At 34.3% G+C, this 15,996-nt stretch overlaps 1 protein-coding gene across 4 annotated transcripts in view; it reads right to left on the reverse strand.

The window, feature by feature from the left end:
* Positions 1 to 5,108: 5,108 nt before the first annotated feature.
* ANKRD12 (ankyrin repeat domain 12) overlaps positions 5,109 to 15,996 on the reverse strand; it is a 182,188-nt gene continuing 171,300 nt past the window's right edge. For all 4 annotated transcript variants that reach the window (XM_037008382.2, XM_037008384.2, XM_037008380.2 and 1 more), the window contains 4 exons: positions 14,751 to 14,849; positions 11,112 to 11,255; positions 8,564 to 8,659; positions 5,109 to 7,925 (listed from right to left, as the gene is read on the reverse strand). In XM_037008382.2, the coding sequence (XP_036864277.2) occupies positions 7,740 to 7,925; positions 8,564 to 8,659; positions 11,112 to 11,255; positions 14,751 to 14,849 (525 nt within the window). In that variant the 3' untranslated portion in view covers positions 5,109 to 7,739. The remainder of the gene's footprint in view (positions 7,926 to 8,563; positions 8,660 to 11,111; positions 11,256 to 14,750; positions 14,850 to 15,996) is intronic.

Consider the following 15,996-nt stretch of genomic DNA (forward strand, 5'->3'; position numbering starts at 1 on the left):
CTGAGAGTGGTCCCTGGCTGATTGGTAACCAGGCAACAGTGACCTCTGTCCTACAAGGCAAGGGATTGAATTGTTCCAACGAGAAGAGTGAGCTTGGAAGAGAAGTTTTCCTGAGAATCCAGATGAGAACTCTGGCTGATACTGGGATTTCAGCCTTGTGATACTCTGAGCAGGGAACCTAGCCATGGTGTGCTGGACTTGACCTACAGAACTGGATGTTTTAAGCTCCTACATTTATAGAATTTTTAGTAACTTTATATATAGTAATTTGATACCAGTGTAGCAGCAGTAGGAAATACAAAAACCATTTCTCTCAGAAATCTGAACTTTTGCTGAAGGCGACAGACAATAATGATTATGATCACACACTCTGGAGCTAGATGAATCCAGTTCTGCCACTCACTAGCTGTGAAAGCTCTGAGAACCACCAAGCTATTTAGTTCCCCAGTGCCTCAGGTTCCTCGACTGTAATGTGGGGGTCTAATAATACTCCTATCTCATAGGTATGTTGTGAGGATAAAGTGCTTGGGATAGTGTCATAGCAAACATATATACACTGAATGAATAGTGAACAGCCTGTCTTTAATTCAGATGGAATTTTATTTGAATTTGTCATGAAGTAGGGATCTACCTTTTAATGTCTTCCAACTGATCCAATACCATAACTTTCTATTACCAATCTTAACTTACTGCCTCTATGATGGTATTCAAGTTCTTTACGTATGGGTCTATTTCAGGGTTCCCTATTTAATCTATTCTGCACTAGTAACATAAAATTAAGTTCATTCTATTGGAGAATCTGTATTTAAACCATGGATTATTTATATTATGTTTATGAGTCTACAGAGCATTTCTATTACTAGAAATGTTGCTTCAGAGGGTGGTAGTATCAAGAATAGGGGCATTAGGTTTTTTTAGAAGAATTTTTCTAATAGTCAAAGCTGTCCAAGAATAAATAACTTAGAATTCTAAGTGTGCCACAGTTTATAGAGTATTAAAGCAAAGACTGTCAGATCTCCAGCTCAGGAAGCCATAGTGGGGATTTGATTCTTATATAAGCACTCATAGCCATCAAGTAATCAATGTGGGATTTTAGGTTTCTATTGCCATTAGCGAAGACCAACAAACCACATTATTTAGTTGCTTTCCCTTCTTTGTATACATGCAGTAAATCATTTCCAAGTGTCAATGTAGGTCAATCATTCTCAAAACATGGTCCACACACCTGTTGGGATCCCTAGAGGAACTGTGAGGTTGAAAACCACTTTCATAACGATACTAAGATATCATTTGCCTTTATAACTCAATTGCCACATACTAAAGCCAATAGTCGTGAAACTGCCGATTCCTCAGCACAAACTGAGGCAGCAGTACCCAACTGTACCACTCACTCACAATTAATAGAAAGCTAATGAATAAAAAGCTAATCTCACTTAAGGATCTCATTGATAAAGCAATAAAGGTCACCATCTTATTAAATCTCAACTCCTGAGTACATGTCTTTCTAATGTTCTGTGTAACAAAATGAGAGAATGTGTAGTATCCTTTTGTTGCATACCAAAGGAATATAGAGGAGAAGCACTTGACTTGTGAGCCAAACTAACTGCTTATTTCCATGGGACACCATTATTACTTGAAAAGATGACTGAAAAACTACAGTTACTAAGACTTGGTTGGCTCTTCGGCATTTACAATCTCAACTGTAAGTGGAGTGACCCTGTCACTTTAAGGAAAGCAACTTTTAATTGCCAATGATGTTTCAGCATTCAAGTGAAAATCTAGATTTTGGAAAACTGTCACCTAAAGCTTCACAGCTTCCCAATACTTAAAAGACATTTCTGATGAAGTCACAGGTAATGTGAATTTCTGGTATTGTAAAATGTGATGTGTCAACATTTGGAAGACACACATAACTCAGTGAACCAATTTCTTAAACGATTAATACATGTTACAATATCATGCATTGCTAAAAAGACTCAAAGAGCAAGACAGATCCATGGATTTTAATGTAACAGAGTTAGGAAAAGTTCTCAGACATAGTTTCAGATTCCACAAGATAACTAATAACATTTTAGAAACTACCATTTGCTGTGTTTTGATGTTCAAAGAATAATGCTTACAGTTATCTGAAAATCTATTAAAAAAGCATTCCTCCCTTTTCCCACTACTATTTGTGAGGCCAGGTTTTACAAAAACCAAAACCAAAACCAAAACAACAGACACAACACATTGAGTGCAGAATCAGATATGAAATTCTAGCTTTATTCTATTTGGCCAGATATTAAGGGACTTAGAATTTTAAGTAATGCACTTTTCACACTAATTTTTATTTTTGAAATGTTTTTTTATAAAAATAAATACAAAATAGGTCAATAAATTCTTAAATAATTGTTTTAATTTCTACTGTGGTAACTATCCAACTGATATCTCACATAAACAAATGCTCTCAAAGTACTTTTTAGGAGTCCAGAGGGGTTCTGTGACCAAAAAATTTGAGAGCTCACGACCTAGGTAAATGCTGTGCAAATCCTCTGGGGACACAGTGCGTGGCACAGCACATGTGCTCAGTGTGTGGTGGCTGAGTCCATGGACAGATAAGTCGGGGGCCAGCACAGGAGCCAGAAATATGCCTACAAGACCTAGTTCAGACTACTTACCTGCGCCCACCTGTGATACTGGGCTTTTTCAAGATCATTCACACGTTGCTTAAGAAACAAACAAGCAAACAAGAATACAGTATTAGGAACTGCATAAAGAGGAGTAGTTCCACAACCTAGACAATAGAAAGGATGTCAAGAAATAATAGGCTAATTCAGTAAAGGGATTTTAAAACTTACATCAAATATTAATGGCTTTAAAATTAAGAGGTGATTTTCTAAGAAAGCTATGGGTGTATAGCCAAATGGCCTCAATATTGCTAGTAATTAAAAGGGAAATTTTGCAGTAGGGAGATGTTATGATGACCACTAAATACTCTGAAAAAGCCATGATAGTGTAAAAGTATTCTTAAGAATTGAGGAAACTAGTTAACAAAAATGGAAAGGTAGGTCACAGTCTAGGTAAAAACATTCATGACAAATGTACCTGACAAAGGACTCACATATAGAATACTTTAAGAATTCCTACAAATCAGTAATAAAAAGACAACCCTGTAAAAAAATGAGTGAAACACTTGAGCATTTCACAAAATATGAAGTACAAATGGTCAACAGCATATGAAACAGTAGGTTCAACCTTAATAGTCATCAGAGAAATGCAAATTAAAAAGTACAAGTTACCACTATATACATCTATCAAAACAGACCAAATTGAAGACTGACAATACCAAATGATGAAGATCAGGGCAATGGGCCTCTCGTAAGTTGCTGGTAGGGGTAGAAAATGGTAGAAGCACTTTTGGAGTGTTTAGGAACAACCGATACCAGTTTCTAATATAGTTGAACACATACCTATATTCTATGACCTAGTAATTGTTTTGCAAGCCATGTATCCAAGAAAAACAAAAGAGCATGCCCACAAAAATGACGTGCATATTCAGTTTTATTCACAAGAGGTCCCAAATGGAAACAATGCACGTCTACCAACACAAGAATGGATAAACAAGTTTGTACAATGTACTACTTATTAGTAAAAGGAACAGATTACTGATAAATGTTAACATGGATGAATTTCAAAACCTTGTGGTGAAAGAAAGTAGACATAAAAATGTCGATCCTGCTTTGATTACTCTACATAAAGTTCATACCATGTACAAGTAATAACAGGTGATGGGAATCAGCACCGTGGATGCTCTGGGGTAGGAGGTACTACTTGGGAAGGGGCATAAAGAACTTTCTGGGGTGATGGGAATGTTTTAGAATCTCTTGATCTGGGAATTGGTAACACAAATTTCTACATTTGTCAGGACTTATGACACTGCCTATTTAATATCTGGGTTAAAAAGAACTGAGGACAAAGGTGCTGATAATGTTCTTATACTGATGGCCACACAGGTGGCACTTTTTAGCCTGTAAACATGCTATCTAGGTCTCATTCTGCATATTGACAGCAAAATAGTCCTAAAGAGTGGGGAAAAAAGATGGCTATCAGGAAGCTTTTTATCTGGTACTCAGCTATTTAGATATGACATAGTCTTTTCATTAAAAATTTTGACAGCCTTTTTAAAAAATGAATTTAGAAACTCAATAGAATGTATTTCATATAGAATTTGTGTAACTAATCCAATGAAGTCCATGCAAAGACTGTGTTTACCTTTATGTAGTTTTATGTTGTACTCTTATGGAGATACTGCACATGTATAAAAGCATTACTTGCAGATATGTATAGCACTTCACATTATCACTGGAAAAATCTTTCTAGTTATACTTTTCACTTTTTATATTTATATTTCTAGACTTTTTAGAGCTATTTTGATTAATGAAGTTATTTAATCTTTGTCTCAGTTTCTTCCATGAATCCTGGTTTTACTGATTGGAAGTTTTGGGTTTGGGTAACTACTTCTGTGGAGGATTTGTACCTCCATTTTATGTTCAGAGGACACTAGTCTCAAGAAGCCACTAAGAAAATGAATTATAAGATATTTTAACCAATTAAACTTTACACAAACTTTTTCAAAGATTACTTTTTGCCTTAAATGTTTGAAAACGATTTTCTAAAATTCATAAAAATGCTTTCTTTAAAAAACAAGACTAGTGCATGAGTTTTTAGTCAATTTCTATGTAAAATTTTGGGTTTTTATGTGTCAGGATGTCAGAGATAGAATAAAACATACTGTTAACTTTTTGGATGACCAAGAAAAATACATTTTGCACTGAACCCAATTTCTAGAATAATTGTATAATTCTCAAGTTGATTAAAATGAGCTCTAAAAGGAGTTTTGGAGATTTTTGCAGTTAATGTAGTTTGTAGCATGTCTAATACTTAGAACTCGCTATTGAGACCTCATTAACTGAACAGAATTGAACTTGAAAGGAAGGCTAATTCTTCACAGGCTTTCTCCCCAAATGAGTATTTCTGCAATTTTGCTAGATGCCCAAGTAAACCTTGGTGTTTGGCTTAGAGTCACACGGGAGTGGAAAATAAAAAAAAACATTTAGCACACATTTCACTTATTTTTTTCTATAAAAATATAACTCTTTATTAAATAACATGCACAAATATCAACTAGTCATTTATTAAACAAGGTATGATTTAGAACAAGATTTAAAGAAATATAAATCCCTAAGTACAATTTAGTATCTTGTTCATGATATTTGTATAGTTTAAAAAAAATCACTGATTAACCATTATTTCTTTCAGAGTTTTAAATCTGTTTAGGCATATACCCCATTCCAAGTTTTTTTTTTCTAGCATTTCAGACCTTCAGAATATCTTTAGTATCAAAAGCCCTTAACTGTCTCCTTAAGTATAATTCCCCCTGAGAAGGTATTCACTTTTCTTTTAGCTGTTCCGGTGAGCTCTGAGTCACCTCCCAGAGGAAATCCGCAGCGGCGGGACCACGCAGCCAAGCAGCGTGAGGTGTCATGAAGAGTGCGGGAGCTGTGACTGGCACTAAAGCGCTGACTCACACACACCGGAGTTCTGCTTGCTTGCTTTTGCTCTTCTGCAGCTTGTTCTGTTTGGCCAAACAGTGATATTTCTCCCTTCTCTGGCTGAACCGTAAGAACAAAATGCTGTATAAATTTCACCCTTTTCACCTTTTCTATGACTTGATAGATCAATAACTGGTTTCTTGTTTTTAGGCAAAAGTAAACAAAATTTGCATTAAGTTTTTCATATTAAAAAGTATTGCTTTTATAAATTAGTTTTTAATGTTCCCAGCCTTAATAAACTTAACTTCAACAAAACCAGTGCTTCAAAATCTACCCTGCCTTTCTTGGCCCCATTTATCCATTAAAAAAGGCCAAAGTCTCTCTCTAAATTGCTAAAGAATACTATATCCAACCTTTATAATAAAGTCCTTGCACTGTGTATTTTACACGTGCTGCTTTATTGCGCATGCCAAGTACAGTATGAATTAAATATAAATTGACATAAAAATTAAAAAATCCCTAAGCTTAATATACCTTTGCACTAAAAAACTTCAATTTTTACATTCTTTCCCATTGGCTGGGGTTTCCAATTTACAAGCTGAATTTAAATCACTTTATTTCTCATATATTCTATTTATTTTTCTGTATCAGAATAAAAAACATCCAGCATTATTTTGTAATTCAAGAAAGTATTATGGAGAGTTCTGTAAATTTTATCTCATATACTTAAGATCAATTTTACATATAACCTAATTTTCCTTTAAAAATGTTTAATAAGTTTAGCAGCAGGTTTCAGATCTGAAATATTCCTGAATATTCAATCTACATAATGTTATAGGAGAAACTGGACTTTTTCTAAGTATATTGATAATTATTTTATTAAAAACAGCATATGAAATCTTACTTTAATTATAAAATTCTAAAAATTGTGTTTTGCATCTTGATACAAGGAAAAAAATACAACATACTAATCAGTTTTTCATAAACATTGCAGAGATTGATCAGAATATACCTGTTTTACTTATTTTGACTACCAAATATCTTTTTGAGTACTCAGATTTATTTTAAAAGTGCAAAGGTTATTAAGCTTTAAACATTATATTTAAGCAATGTAAAAAAGTTTTACAATGATTTAACATGACCAATAAAATTTATTGAACATATTTACATATATTCACAGATTCTTTCATATTTGAGTATTAAAATAGACATTTATAATTTCAGAACTTTCATTCAAAGGCATTTTGGGGATGGGGCATGGATGGGCTCTACTGTGAGATGAAAAAAGAGCTGTTTCTTTGTATGACTAATTCTAACTAATATGTCCAATGTAGTAAGTCATAGGTACTGTCCCAGGAGACTAGTATGAAACACCTTGTACTACTTTGGGCATCACTTAATGGAGAGAGTTAAATTATAGAAAGCATGCAATACAACTAAGTCACAATCTTTACAGTAATGATGATGAGAACAAGCTAACTCAAACACATGCATGCCTTATTTAAAAGTTTTGCTACCTGAACACACTACTACTACACTCCATATAAACTACAACTTTGGTCCAATAAAACATTAGACAAACAGTTCACAATTATTTCTTTGTACATGTTTTGACTACCAATTCCTTTGTATACATTTTGACCATTAATTACAAGATTTACATCTTCACAATATGTATAAAATAAGTTATTAAAAAGGAAGACAATATTAAAACTTTTGAAAAGAAAACTGTACAATTAATTTACATATAATAAACTGAAGAAATTTTGTGCCACGTTTCTCTTCCACATTAGAAACTATCTGGTAGGAATCAAACCTTTTAGTTTACTGATACATTTTAATAAAACTTGAGAGAGATTTGAATTCTAGTGGTTATCTTGTTACTTAAGAGTGCTAACAACTTCCAGCGCTGTTAGCAGATTCTCAACTTTTAAGTATCTACCAGTCTGCTAACATGCATTATGCAATAGTTACCTCTCACCAATATAAATAAGTTTTCAGTTAGAAACTGTATGGATCTAAGACCCAAAACAACTCTTTTCACTTTTTATAAAATGACAGTGTTTACTACATAACCGACTTTAGTCAAACTTTAGCTAACAGTTATAAAGGCATACGATCAGTATTTTTGTCAAAAGGCAGTATTCCATAGTGTAACACTCCTGAACCTCATCAGTTTAAGATGACACCACCAGGAAGTAATGGCTGCTATATAGGAGTCAATTCAAAATCATCATTAACATCAACAAGGGGAACATAGAACTCCTGGATTTCATAAATGCTGACAGATTTATAGGTGGCAGGGTCGAGCTCCTGGAGTTTGAGCTGCCATTCTAATCTCTGGACGGCATTTAAAGCTGCAGCTTCATGTTGTTGTCTCATTAAAAGACAAGTCTATTTAAAAGAAGAGAAGAGTTAATTTAAATTTGCTTTGTTTAAAAGTTAATCTCATCCACAGTTTCTTTAGAGATTAAGATGGATATACCTTTTAGGGGTAAAGTTTTTGAGTCACACGTCCATTTCTGTTTTACCCTATCTGTATTCCCATATGCCAACTATTTCTGGGTCTGCAACTTTACTCTCATCTTTCAGACTCTGAAATTGTTTTTTCAAAAAATGAGATTTCACATTATCAAAAGAATCATGAAAATCTAGGGAGAAGTGATTTTTGAAATGACCCAACATCTCAAAAGTTTTATCATTCAAAAACTTTTAAAACAAGTTATTTGCAAAATATATTTCCTCTCCTGTTGTTTTCCCATTCTTCCATGTTAAAATTATAACCAGACTTGTATACTGATAATAAGCATCAAGATGCCCATTAGAAACTGCTTTTTCTGTGGTAGTTTCATCTTTTATACTACACTGGTCTTGAAAAATGGACTTGTGGTCTTTATCTTCCCATTGTGTACTGGAGTGGGGGACTCATGACTAACCGGTATTTCCTTTCCTAATCATTCCTCTCTAACATGGCTGCAATTTCTGTTTGAGAGGGTAGCATCCATTTAAACTGAACTTCTAAACATACATACCTTTAATTTGTCAAATTTATCATCCACATCTTGTAACCAAGACATGAACTGTCTTGCATTAAAGCGATCCCTTACAGAAGTTTTACTGTCATCAGACTGAAAGAGAACAAGAAAGTAGTTGAATATTATAAGATTCAATAACTCACTTTAAAATCTGTATGTATGCCATTATATCTTTTTATGGTATATTCTATTTCAAAGGAATGATGGATATTTTAAAAAAGGATAAAATATTACTTGAATATTTTAAAAATTTGATAAAGAGTTTACTTCCATATTGAATAAACAGATTTATTTCATATTGAATTCTAGTTATTAGAATTCTTAGGATGCTGGGTTCAATTATTAAATAGAATCCTACTGTTCTGTGAGTCAAAGATGTTTCTCAAAAAGGCATGTTACATGAAATAGTTTGCCTGTGACATTCTTGTATAGTTGATTTTATATTTAATTTTAATGTTAAAATTTACCATATGTAGGTAGGAAAAGTGTTAAGGTGGGAGATAGGCCTTTGAATCTGACACTTTTTCCAGGACCAATTTTTTGGAGTGCCTATAAAGAAATTCTAATCAACTTTTAAGAATACCAGTTTTGGAATTAAGATAGACTATATCCAAATGGCAACTGTGTATCCTACTACATAATCTTGAACTAATTATGTACTCTCTCAATTCTCTATTCTGCAAAATGGGTAAGAGTACCTTTTTTATTCTTATTTTGAGACTTGACAGTAAAGCTGCCACCATAATGCTTTGGCATACAGGATGCACTCAATCCCATAAACACTAGCTATGATCATTACTACTTACTACTGTTATGCCAGGGCTATCAGAGTGACATCCAAGCCATGAGGCAGCCCCATAATCATACAACTCACATTTTTAGCTGTTACCACTTCCTCCTAGGTCCTCAAGTAAATGTTTTGACTATTTAAAATTTTATTGTTGAATCCTTTTTAACATTACAAGTTTGATATGAGAGTAGGCTAATGAGTGATCAAAGACCCTAGCCAGCCATTTACTTTCTTTTCCTTTAGTTCTTCAGAGGCTATTCTCATATGAAATAGACTGCTACTCAGTTGAGAGACCACCTGCTCTAAAGCCAGCTGGAAAAGGATTAATAACAGTTCCATAGTTTTCCTAAAGAGTATAACCAAGTTATTTTGCCCTTTAGTTATTAGGTCAGTGTGGCCTGATCCTCTTTAGTTTGATTCTGGAGTCTTCTGAGGGTTTACTGGGAAAATTCACTTATGTTTGAATTCTCTTTACAACCCACTTGGGGCTATAAATTTCCCAACTATGCTTATTTCACTATCAATAGATTCTCATCTGTCTTGCATCAGAAATGTCTTAATGTTCTAGACTATGGCTTTCCATCTCAATTTCCAGCTCTGCTATGATTTGTTTTTATTTTACACATCTTTCATCATTTCAATGAGTTCTGGAAGAAAAAATAAACAGGTATGTTTCATAAACTTTTCTGAACTAGAAATCTTCAAGAGACTTTCCTTGTAGCATGATTTATATTGTATTGTTCTAAAATTGATTTCATTACTCCGTAATTGCAAAAAATGATAAAAGACCTCAAGATATCACATGGTCTAGTCCAGCCTTTAACAACATGGTTAAACTACTCATTTCAGTTATTAAAAGAGATTCATTCTTCCCTTTAAAATCTTTAAAGTTGGGAATTATGAGAAGTCCTTCAGTAGCCTTTCCACTGTCTAATTCCTTAGAGTCAAATAGTTCTTTCTCAAGATCCAATTATTCATTTTAAGAGCCTTTTCGGGTATCTCTGAATAGTTTCACTTGAATAAAAGAGTTGGTAGCTTAAGAAAGTTTGAAATCTACTGATCTAGTTTAATTTTTCACGAGAAAAAGCCCAGAGAAAACTAAGTTAACTTTCTCTGTAATATACTCTATATACTCTGTGTTTCAAGTTTGTCTGGTTTAAAACAGCAATTCCCAGTCTTTTTATTGGGATAATCCTTTCTATGTTTGTACTCTTTATTTTGCTTTCTTATGGCCAGTGAATTTCATTCTGGCTTATGAAGCACAAAAAAATTCAGGTAATTTATGTCTGGTTCTGAATTCATGTAATTCATATGCAACAGTACTTTATTCAAGATACAGTTACAGGTTTTCAAAATTAATTACATTAATTTATTCTAACAACATCCAAGATCAAAACAAAAGCCTGACCCTGTTTTAACACTGTCACAAACTTAGATGTCCAATTGGCCTGTATTGTCTTAGCTTGCTTTTTATTTCTTGAAGGTCAGAACTAAATGTATAAACATCCACTTTAGAAACAAGTTATTTATAAGGGCACTATCTCAAACACGTATTTTGTAATTATCTGCTTTATAAGATAAGCCCATGCTTAGAGGACTTCAGAAAATGATCAGCTGATATGAAAGTACTTTAGTCTGTAAGAGCTGTTTTTCTCCTTTGAGCTTTATTGATTGTTGAAGCCAAGTTTCTTCTATGGAAATTAGAACACCTAAGTTGTGCATAACGGCATCTGACTGCATGAGTGAACGTTTTACCTGAGCATCCAGTGGCACACTGTACACTTCTGCATCCAATAAAACAGTGCATGCGCTAAATGGCAGTGTTTGATTTGCCAATGTTCTTGCAGCTCTATAATGAACTCGTAGAACTTCCTGTTCATTGGACACAATGAGTTTTTCCTAGTTGAATAAACAATTAAGAAAAAAAAATCAGTTCTTCAACCACTTGTCTTTTTCCCAATAAAATAAAGTCACTTAAAATGTGCTAACAAAGCTGAATCTCAGAATAATTTTTTTCTTAGCAGTAAGCCTGAGAAAATTTGAGAACTTACAGTGTTCTAAAATTATAAGTATATTTTCTATTTCCAAAATTGGCAGTCTCTTTTTAAAGTGTACAATGGTGGCTTTTAGTGTATATTCAGCAAGGTGCTCAACCCTTACCAGTAGGTCCAGAACATTTTCCTCACTCCAAAAAGAAACCCCATGCCCATCAGTGGTCAACTCCCCATTCCCCGTCTTGTTCTAGAAGCCATTAGTCTACTTTTTGTCTCTATGGATTTAGCTTTTTTGAACATTCCATATAAATGGAATCATGTAATATGTGGTCTCTTGTGACCGAATTTTCACATCACATTTTCAAGGTCATCTGTATTACAGCATATATCAATATTTCATAATATTCCATTGTATAAATATACCAAATCTGATTTATACATTTGCCAGCTGATGGTCTTTGGGGTTGTTTCCACCTTTGGGTTATTGTGATTAATGCTTTTATGAACATTCATGCTCAAGTTTTTGTGTAAATGTGTGTTTTTATTTCTGCTGGGTAAATAACTAGGAGTGGAAATGCTAGCTCATATGGTAGTTCTTTGTTGAACTTGTAGAGAAACTGGCCAAACTGTTTTCAACAGCAGTTAAATAATTTTATATTTCCCCCTGGCAACGTCTGTGGGTTCCAATTTTTTCATAGCCTTGCCTACACTTGTTATTGTCTGTCTTTTTTATTATAGCTATTTCCTAACAGGTGTGAAGTAGTATGCAATGGAGGTAGCAGCTTCTCTTTTACAGTGAATATTTTCATAAAAACAAAAACACTGTACTCTGATGCTAACTACTTGTACAACTTCTGACGATCACAGTACAATCCAGCTGTAACATGTTAAGTGGAGTTCAAAAGTTCCAGTTATGTGTACATGCGAAGTCACCCTATCATAAGGTTAATGAAATGATCTAGGCAATCTTCTGCATTTAGCAGACGGGGCATTTCCTGTCCCGCTGCAGATCCTGATCCATCCTGAACCTGCTTACAGATTGTGCCATCTGGTGGTGACTGTCTTCTTTGGCTTAAACATCAGTGGAGACAACCCTGGGACCTGTAGCTGGTTAGAACTTCAAGGACAGAGGTAGTGACTCCAGTTATCCCTCAGGTACATGACATTCCTCATTTTGTTGCCCTGGTCTGGAAGGCTGGTCTGGAAGAACAGTAAGGATGTGACTGGTCTTCTCCTTACCATGTTCCCTATTCTTCCCTCAACTGATAGAACTTTATCCTTCCCCCATTGGAGAATGCAGGCCACATTATATTTAAGTACGCATTATTGTAGTTTTACTGCATTTATATTTAGTGAAAAGACAAAGAAACCCAGTTCTAACTAATCTCTCTTAAATTCTTATGTAACAAATTGTTCCTCAGAAGAGATAAATCCAACACTTCTGATTTATTGATAAGTACAAGTTTAAGGTGGAACTTGAAGTGCTAAATATCCAAAAACTCGATCAGATACTGAGAAAACATTAGAAGAAAAACCTTCCTAAAAAGTTGGTTGCAGTCCTGTAGAAATAAAAATCAATAATAAAAAAACCCCTTAATACCCCTTAATATGAGAAAGAAATATATTTTTAAGTCAGAACTCCTACCCCTAAAATAATTAACAGAAATATGTTGCTTAAATGATAGCCCAAATATTCCACTTTAGATCATCATTCTGAATGCTGTGTCTTTGAACTCTAAAGCAGAGCCTCTCAAAGACTGTCTTCTCTGAATCGGTTATGCACATTTCAGAGTGTTGCTCCATCTCAGTGCTTGTGGAGGCAGAGTGGCACATGGGGTAATTCTGAGGTAATGAGCCAGAGGTCTGGCTGCCAGTAGTAGTGTTCATGTAGCACAGCATTCAAATGTTACCAGTTTCTATGGGAAAAATGACCTTAGAACAGAAGTTCTTAATCTAGGGTTCTCTCATTCCCAAGCCTATCGATAGAACAGGGGAAGGATCATCTGTGCACTTGGGGATGGAAAAAAATCATCTTTATTTCATTGATCTCCAATTTGACATTTCTTTCAATTGTGAATGTAGGCCAGAACCACAGTAATTTCAGAAGGATCTGCAACTTAGCTATCCATCAAAATCACAAATATTTTCAACTCACATTATAATTGTTGCAAATATTGCCCCAAAGTTTTACACTGATCTTTTCTTTGAAATCCTAGTAGTTATTAGAGCTGCTGCTATATGACACATGACTGCAGTTTTCCTGTGTAGAGACACTTGCACAAAATAGGCAGCCAACTACCAAGCACTGCTGTAGCCAGAAGTTTATCTTGCCACCAAAATAAACTGTGCTCACACTAGTCAGATTTTTAAGTTGCTTTCCTGTATTCTGTAATTCTACCTTTTTGGTTGGTCATTATGTGGAAGGATGAGAGTCATTTTGCTATTTGTTAAAGTTCTGCAAATTACACAGTTCAAATGAGATTTCTTAACTGTCCATAAGGTAGCATGACTTTCATAACAGGTGCAGATGCATAGATGAGTATTTATTAGGTGGCTTGAAACATGTCTAATGGTTGAAATAGCTAGTGATTTGTGTTATATGACATAACTTTTCATTGTTAACAAATTGCTTATTGACACGGGTCATGCACAATATCGTAAGTTATCAGTGCTTCTTTCTTTTATTTATTGTTCTCTTTGTAATGCTATACATTTATTTTATTCATTTAAAAACATTATACTGAGAAAAGGCTTTATATTTACCAGACTGTTACAGGGGTTCATGGCACAAAAAAGGTTAAGAACCTTTGCCTTAGGGAATTAATCATGTATGGATGAAAGACATTGCACACATGGTTTTCTTTATATATTAGTATGTGTATATCTCTGTGAAGGATCAGTTTCATATACACAGTTTCAGAAGTCCCTGACCCTCCCAAAAGATTAAGAAGCTGTTAAATTTTTGTCAACCCGAGTAAAATACCTTTATGATTTCTATAAATAGATAGGTTTTTCCTGTCACTTCATGCCAAGGAACTGGAAGACTAAGGTAGAACTAGAAGGACCAATAAGCAGTCTCTGTAAGTATTTTGCAAAAGTTGGAAATCCAATGTCCAACTAGAAATCTCCTGCTATAGTTCTACAAATTCAACAAATGAGAAGAAATTACTAGAGATTTTTATACATCAAAAATATACTTGACATGAATTGTAACAAAAGAGCAGCTATCCTAAAACAGGCTTAAAAATTCTCCATCTAATTGTATAGGTATGATCATACCATTTCCCAAAATGGTTCTAAGAAAAATCCACTAATAAAAAGCTGCCATTATAATCTACTGTTAAAACAGTCACAAAATAATGTGTAATAAGGCATAAATGTAGATTTAAATACTTCTTACCCTTTCAATGCTGTGCTGCAAACGTAGTTTCATCCTTACAACTTCCTGTTGCCGAAAAAGCTCTTTAAGTGGATCTGACAGTGAAGGTGGTGGTGTTATCTAATTTTAAAAAAATATACAATTAAAAATACTAGGTTTTATTTGTAATAGTGGGGCTATTCTTATAAATTTAAAGGCTTAGTGTATAACCTAATGAAAACAATCCTGATGTTCTCAGAATTAAGTAACACAGTAATAATTATTCAACTGGTTGTTATTTCTCAGTAAATTTCAACTGTTTCTAACAGAACAGAGCATTCCAGAAAATTTAGATGTTTTAATTCTGAGGTCAGAGCAAATTTCAAAGAGCAAATTAGAAGAACTAAGGAAGTTATTTACTACAGAGACACATTTCAGAGCATCAGTAAGTGGCAGCTCACAGAGGGAGGAGTCCAAGAGCAGAAAAGCACTGAGCAAACAGTCCTAAAGATTGCAGCAGTTTGAGTGTATCAGTATAGCAAATGAAGTCTCTTTGCAGACATGATAAAAATCAGACTGAAGCGCTGAGTTTTACATTTAGTGAATTAAGTCTTTTATAAAAATAGATGAAACTGGCTTCTAAGAGATTTGAGGTTTTCAAGCTTTATTATGTGTGATAACTCACTTTGTCTATCCATACTCCAAAAATGCTGGAGTTGGTTCACCTCTAATTTGATTATTATAGGGGACCGTGCTTTCTAGTAGATGATGGAGGTTAAGGAAGTGGACTCTAGAATCTATGCATGCACTCCATTGTTAATTCAGACATCCAAGCATGGCAATAACTGCCTGTGTTTCCTGAGTATTTTCCCTCTGCCTTTTAGAGTATCATCCTCGCTTACACTTGTCAGCATATGAGGGCAAAGCAAGATACCTCAGTATGTTCTGGCACAGTATAACAACTTAGTTGACTCTCCTGAAGATGGGACTAGCAGCTATTATGTGCTTCCTGACATGGTGCTCTAGAAATTACACAACAGCACACATGAAAAGTTCTTGCCAAAGAATCATCCTCCATCTTATCAAGACTCTATACTCCGTAAACAGTTTACGGGAATTGCAGAGAAAACATGCTAAATAACATCACAAGGATTCAGTTGAATCAATGCAGAAAATTCTACATAAATAACTGGGGCTGATGATTTTTCAGGTCTCAAACTACAACAATATGTTTGATTTCTGTGTCCTTTAAACATCTCTACATTTAACAAGAGTAACAGTGGAGTTT

This window comes from Manis javanica, chromosome 9, assembly GCF_040802235.1.
Source record: "Manis javanica isolate MJ-LG chromosome 9, MJ_LKY, whole genome shotgun sequence".
Lineage (NCBI taxonomy): Eukaryota > Metazoa > Chordata > Mammalia > Pholidota > Manidae > Manis > Manis javanica.